The 6,341-nt window shown below is 43.1% G+C and overlaps 1 protein-coding gene across 3 annotated transcripts in view; it reads left to right on the top strand.

Moving 5' to 3' along the window:
* Positions 1 to 78: 78 nt before the first annotated feature.
* Positions 79 to 6,341, top strand: part of ZCCHC6 (zinc finger CCHC-type containing 6) — a 65,519-nt gene continuing 59,256 nt past the window's right edge. For 2 of the 3 annotated variants that reach the window (XM_008058229.1, XM_008058228.1), the window contains exons 1-2: positions 79 to 296; positions 1,357 to 1,907. In XM_008058229.1, coding sequence (XP_008056420.1) covers positions 1,388 to 1,907 — 520 coding nt within the window. In that variant the 5' untranslated portion in view covers positions 79 to 296; positions 1,357 to 1,387. The remainder of the gene's footprint in view (positions 297 to 1,356; positions 1,908 to 6,341) is intronic. The other variant, XM_008058227.1, reaches the window with a different exon arrangement.

Raw genomic sequence — 6,341 nt, 5'->3', positions numbered from 1 at the left:
GGTGGGCGGCCCTCCGGGCGCGGCGTGCGTTTCCGGCGCGCGCGGCGGAGCGCTGGGGCGGGGGCACCGCCGGCTCCCAATCGCGCACAATGAGACAGCGCTGAGCGCCGGAAGTGGGGCCGAAGGAAAACACGGAGAGGGAGCCCGGCCGGGACAGGAAGAGGCTGGGGACCGCGGCGGAGGTGGTGAGTGCTCCCGGGCGCCTTCTCCCCCGCGTCCCTGCCGCACTCGTCTCCGGGCTGGGTCTCCGGCGGGCTTCCCAGGCTCCGGAGTCGAGGCCGGGCCTGGACCCCGAGGCGCGTTGGCTGCATCCTCCGCCGGCCTCCCCGCCCCAGTTTGGGCGACCGAGGAGTCCCCGGGCCGGCGAGGACCGAGCTCTCGGGTCTGAGTCCGCGCCCTCACTTTGTGTCAGACTTGCGGGGCCAGAGGAAGGAGGGATCTGGGTCGAGGCGCTCGGCCACCGACCCCAGGGCGGCCGGGGGGGACCCCGGACCCCCGTCGAGGCAGCGGGTCACTTCCTGCTTCCTAGTCCCCTCGGTGGCTTCGCCGCCAGGAGCGCGGGGACGCCTCCTCCTCCGCCGCCTCGGGCTCCGGAGGGTGGAAACTGAGGCAGGACAGGGGCGGGGCGGTCGGACGAGGATCGAGGAGGAGTGTCATCCCGCAGGGAATCGCGGTCCGTGATGCAGAGAGCCCAACTTGTTTGGGGCTGGAGAGCGGGCAGTGAGGAGGTCAGCGGGAGTGGTCCCCGGCTCGGAAAGCCGGCCCGGCCCCTTTGAGTAGAGCGGGGCTGGGGTCGAAGCCCAGCCGGCCCCTCTAGCCGAGGCGATCAAGGCTGGGCCGCTCTGAAGAGGGGTGGGGAAGGGTCGGCACCGTGGCGTTGAGAGGAGAGGCACTCAGTTCGCGTGAAGTTTCGGTTACTGTGTATCACACTTGCGAGTAATTGCCAACTTAGGGAAACTGTTTCCGGACGGTTGTAACAATATTGGCTTGGGATGAGGATTTCTTTGAAGAGTAGCACTTGGTCTTATAGGTAAAAGCCGACCAACTCGGTGTGAGTTGTAACATTTCCCCGTGCTACTGTTCTCGAACCCATAGGAGCTTTTCTCATTCACAGATTTAACCTTCATGCTAAACAGGACTGATTTTCTTGAAGAATATTATAGGACCAAGCCTCTCATTTCTAATGCAATGCCCTGACTATTAAGAACGTTGATGGAACTTTATTTCAAAAAATAGGAAAAGAGTTTCTTGCAGACTTTCGGGTGTCTGTGTGATAAATGTGTTATTTTGGCTATCTGGTATGAAAGTTTGTTACAGTTTGATGTTTCCCCCCCCCCCCCCACTACATTCTTTCAGGTGCGAAGTAAGAAAATTGAGATCAAAGACCATGGGAGACGCAGCAAAATCTTACTTTGTGAAGCGCACTAAAGACCGAGGGGCTATGGATGATGATGATTTCAGAAGGGGGCACTCCCAACAGGATTATTTAATAATGGATGATTATGCTAAAGGCCATGGCAGTAAAATGGAAAAGGGCCTTCCAAAAAAAAAGATGACACCAGGGAACTATGGGAATACCCCTAGAAAAGGACCATATGCCGTTTCCAGCAATCCATATGCATTTAAAAACCCAATCTACAGTCAACCTGCTTGGATAAATGACAACCACAAAGATCAGAGTAAGAGATGGGTATCTGATGAACTTACTGGTAATTCAGACAGTTGGAGAGAATTCAAACCCGGACCTAGAGTTCCTGTGATAAGCCGACCAAGAAAAGACTCCTTTCAAGAAAGTGAAGATGGTTATAGGTGGCAAGACACAAGAGGCTGCAGAAGTGTAAGACGACTGTTTCATAAAGATCTTTCAAGCCTAGAAACCATGTCAGAAATGGAAACAGGAAGTCCTGGTAATGTGTTCCAACTTGTCGTCTTACAACCCCAAAGTCAGCAATGTCCTGCTCCTTTTTCATCCAAATGAGTTGTGTTAGTTTCAGCAATTCAGTTTCAGTTTTCCATAGTTTCTGCTTTAAGAAGTGATCACTTATTTAATGTGATTATTTTCAGGATTGTAATCATGATATTGGGGCAGTTTCCACACATTACATATGTTGATCCCTTTCAAAGTTTATTTGCTGTGCGTGGTGGCTCACACCTATAAATCCCAGCACTTTGGGAGGCCAAGGCAGGAGGATTGCTTGATCCATTAAAGACCAGCCTAGGCAACATAAAGAGACCACTTCTCTACAAAAAAAAGTCTAAAAATTAACTGGGCGTGGTGGCGTGTGCCTGTAGTCCCAGCTGCTTGGAGGGACTGAGGCAGAAGGATCATCACTCGAGCCCAGGAGATCAAGTCTGTGGTGAGCTGTGATCATGCCACTGCATTCCAGCCTGGGTGACAGAGTGAGACCCTGCCTCAAAAAACAAGTTAATTTGGCCCCAGAGTTCATTTTATTTTAATGAACATTTTCCATTGGTGCTATTTACATAAGAGGGTGATCATATTCCCCTAGGGACCATATCATAATCGCTGAGTGGTGTGTGTGTATTTTCAAAATTATGGTTCTAATTTTGTGTTTTAATCATAAATGTGTCCACTGTGTTAATATATAAATACAGAATATAAAGGTTAAAAAAAGACAAAAATTATCTGATGTAAAAACATCTTACAGACTGCAGATATCTCCTGCTACATGTCTTTTTGCTTGAGTATCAGTCTTCCAAGAAGGATGACCTAAGACCTTTGTTTTTCAAAAGGGAGCATAGCAAACAGGTTGTGAAACAAGAAGTCAGACATATAGATTAAAAACTTTGCTGTTTGGTTTCAGTAAAACCACAACCCATTTCTTAGTGCCCTTACATGCTTGGTCAATTGCACCAAAGTGATTATTTATATATTTTTCCCAAAAGGGTAAAAAGTAGATTTTGTTCATGCAGCAATGATCTCTGTAAACAGGAACGTTATTTTTATCTAATGAACATTTACTGAAATGAGATAGAGTAAAAAATTGGATTTAAAAAATTATACTTGGAAAAGTGGACTTGTACGTTTATTGGCTGAAAGCCTTTTTTAGTGACCATATAGAATGGGTTGCAAACTGGCCAGCACTTCTAAAATTTTATGAATTTAAGTGCCTTCAGGCAATGTGGACACTTTCTAGATCTCCAGAGGCTTTTTTCATTAATGTTATCGCATAATGGCCGGTTCATATATATGTTACCTATAAGACATTTGAATGTGTGACCCATGCATACAGAATACTTAAAATGGAAAAGGTCATTTCTTATATTTAGAAGATTTTTTATTATAAAAATGAATATCTCAAGGACTTGTTAATAGCACATGGGAGAAAGTGTTATAAAGGAATTACATAGTAAGGAGAGAGAAAACCTCAGCCTTAGAAATCTTTAAGCTAGAAAACTTGAAGACATTATCTGATGCAGTGTTCTGTCATGCTATATCAAAAAGTAGAATCACAATTTTACAAATCAGACAGCTGCGTCCTGAAGAAGTTAAATTTATTCAGACTTGTTTATACAAGTGGTGGATGAGGAAGTATAATTGAAATCTCGGCCACCCTGCTTACTCTGTCCACTAATTCAGCCTTGCTGGACCTGGAATTCTGACAGGGAAATGAATCATTTATTTGTGTTTTTCTTTTTTAAAAATTGTATTTAAGTATTTCTATGTCACTGTGTCTAGGTAGGATGTGGACATTTAACTTAGTTACCTGTGGTCAGTCTTTTAGAGAAGAAAAAGTTGATCTTGAAAAGCATTTAAAAAAAATAGGTAGATCAAAAATTTGCAAGTGGACATATTAAAAGGAACTGTTTATAGACTAAAAACTCTAGTATATATTCTTATTTGTTCTTAAAAGTAACTAAAGAAGTTGCATTTAACTATGTTTGAATAGGAAATACATTTCACTGCCTTTTTAGTGAAAGCAATCCAAAAAGCCTATGTTTTCTGTATATGAAATACAGGTGTGTGCTTTCACAGTTGGTAAATGAAGAACTATTCAGCTTCTGTTCCTTGAAATTCTTCATAAAGGAAGTATTAAGCTTTGGCATAACATTATTTATCATAGAGAGAAATTTGGTTTAAAGTATGTTGTTAAAGTATAAACTTTGCATTAAAAGGATGCTAAAAAAGGTCTCATTAAAGGGATTGAAATTTTCTTAAATGAAAATTGTCTTAATTTTATTAATAAGGATCTTATTAAACAATGTGAGAAGATGTAATTAAAATTATGTTAGAGTTGCTTTAAAAAAATACAATACTACCTTCTGTTTTTTCCGTTCTACATCACTGTACCTACCTCATCTGTCAAATGACCTAGATTGCCAATATCATGTATTTGGGACAGTGCCATTAGTGATCTTAACTGGAAAACTCCATCCAAATACACAAGTCCTTTGTGGACCATATGCAAATACAATACAAGAAACTTGAATGCTGAGGGTAGAGAACTCTTATTACAATAAGCCAGGTAGGATGAGCCAGGTAGTCTTCTTCTAAGTAATTACGGGAATTTTTCGTCAGAACCCAGCTTTAACTTCCAAGAGTTTTTCCAGTGAGATTTTATTTGACAGTTCTTACTATACATGCCTGTGAAACTCAGTTCAGGAGGTTATATTGCCCTGTCAGTTCTAGTATATTCTAGATGTGAATGGATGTACTCCAAGAAGGGATTTTAGTGATTTCTTTCCAGTTTTTATATGAGAACATCGAATTTCAGAATTGCATCCAAATTTTAATCCGTGTTTCCATCCCTTTACTCTGACTGAGCCCTGTGTCTTCGAGCAAGGCACTTACTCACGGGCCGGCATTGTTCTCATCTGTACCACGGGGAGAATATCAGCATCCATGACAAGGTTACTATACGGAATAAATGAGACAGTGCATCTAGAGTGCTTTATGTCTGTCACATAGTAAGATGCTCAGTAATGGTAGTTGGCGCTGTCATCACCCAACAGAATTTCTGCAGCCATCCACTTCTCAGGATAAAAGCAGTAGGAGTTAACTGTGGTCTTTGGAGAGAGAGAGAAGCTACTCTTTCTAGAAGAGGACAGCAGATGTAGTTATTATTAAAACTTTGTGACCAGGAGAGATGAGGGGTGTAAAAAAAAAAAAAAAAAAGACTAGGTTTCATATCAATTACTGTTCGTGAACTAATAGAACTTTTCTAAAGGGTTTTGCACATATGAGTATAAATCTCTAGTGAGTGCTTGTCTAAGTAAGAAAACTCTGTCATGACCACTGATGCCAGATGCAATTATTTAGAGAAAAATTGAGTTTATCATGATAAGTGAATTAAATGAGAATGGTCACATCTCTAAGTAAAAGAAGTGCCTATTAAAAATGTGTTCAAGGCCAGGTGCAGTGGCTCAAGCCTGTCATCCCAGCACTTTGGGAGGCCAAGGCCAGAGGATTGCCTGAGCTCAGGGGTTTGAGACCAGCCTGGGCAATTTGGTGAGACCTCATCTCTACAACAAATCAAAAAAATAAGCCGGGAGTGGTAGCACACACCTGTAGTTCCTACTGCTGGGAAGGCTGAGGCAGAAGGATCGTCTGAGCCCAGCAGGTTGAGGCTGTGGTGGTTGTGGGGATGCCACTGCACTCCAGCCTGGGTGACAGAGTGAGACTCAGACTCAAAAAAAATGTTCAGACCAAGAATACTGGCCTTATGGTCAGGCTCAGTGGCTCAGCCTGTAATTCCAGCACTTTGGGAGGCTAAAGTGCGTGGATTGTCTGAGCCCATGGATTTGAGACCCACCTGGGCCACTTGGCGAGACCTTGTCTCTACAATAAATCAAAAATTAGCCAGGTGTAGTGGTGTGTACCTGTAGTTCTGGCTACTTGGGAGGCTGAGGGAGAAGGATCACCGGAGCCCAGCAGGTCGAGGCTGTGGTGGCCGTGACTGCACTCCAGCTTGGGTGACAGAGTGAGACTCCAACTCAAACAAAGAAAAAGAGAATACTGGCCTTAAATGATTATGATGATTTAATTGGGAGTAGGAGTGTTAAAAAGTAGGTTATTACAGCAACCCGAATTATTATTCACATTTGAATACTTAACCTTTTAGTATTTTTCTGTTTGGTGCATTTTGAGTGATTTTTTTAAAGCTATTTTTTCTAACACTAAGTTTTTGTTTTTAATTGCCACATATTGTAGCATAGAAGCTGTTTGTAGAATTTCCTTATATTCAACTCAGGCAGTTTGAACATAATGCTTGCTGCTTGTTCCTTAGGGCTTTTTTATAGCTGTTCTTAAAATTGGAGTTCCTATACCTCCTTTTCTGACAGAAGTTTTTTCAGTCAGTCAGTTCATTGTACTTACCATA

This window comes from Carlito syrichta, unplaced genomic scaffold, assembly GCF_000164805.1.
Source record: "Carlito syrichta isolate Samal-C Ts95f unplaced genomic scaffold, Tarsius_syrichta-2.0.1 Scaffold303261, whole genome shotgun sequence".
NCBI classification, from domain to species: domain Eukaryota; kingdom Metazoa; phylum Chordata; class Mammalia; order Primates; family Tarsiidae; genus Carlito; species Carlito syrichta.
The sequence above is the reverse complement of the archived record's forward strand: the minus strand, read 5'-3'. Positions and strand labels throughout refer to the sequence as shown.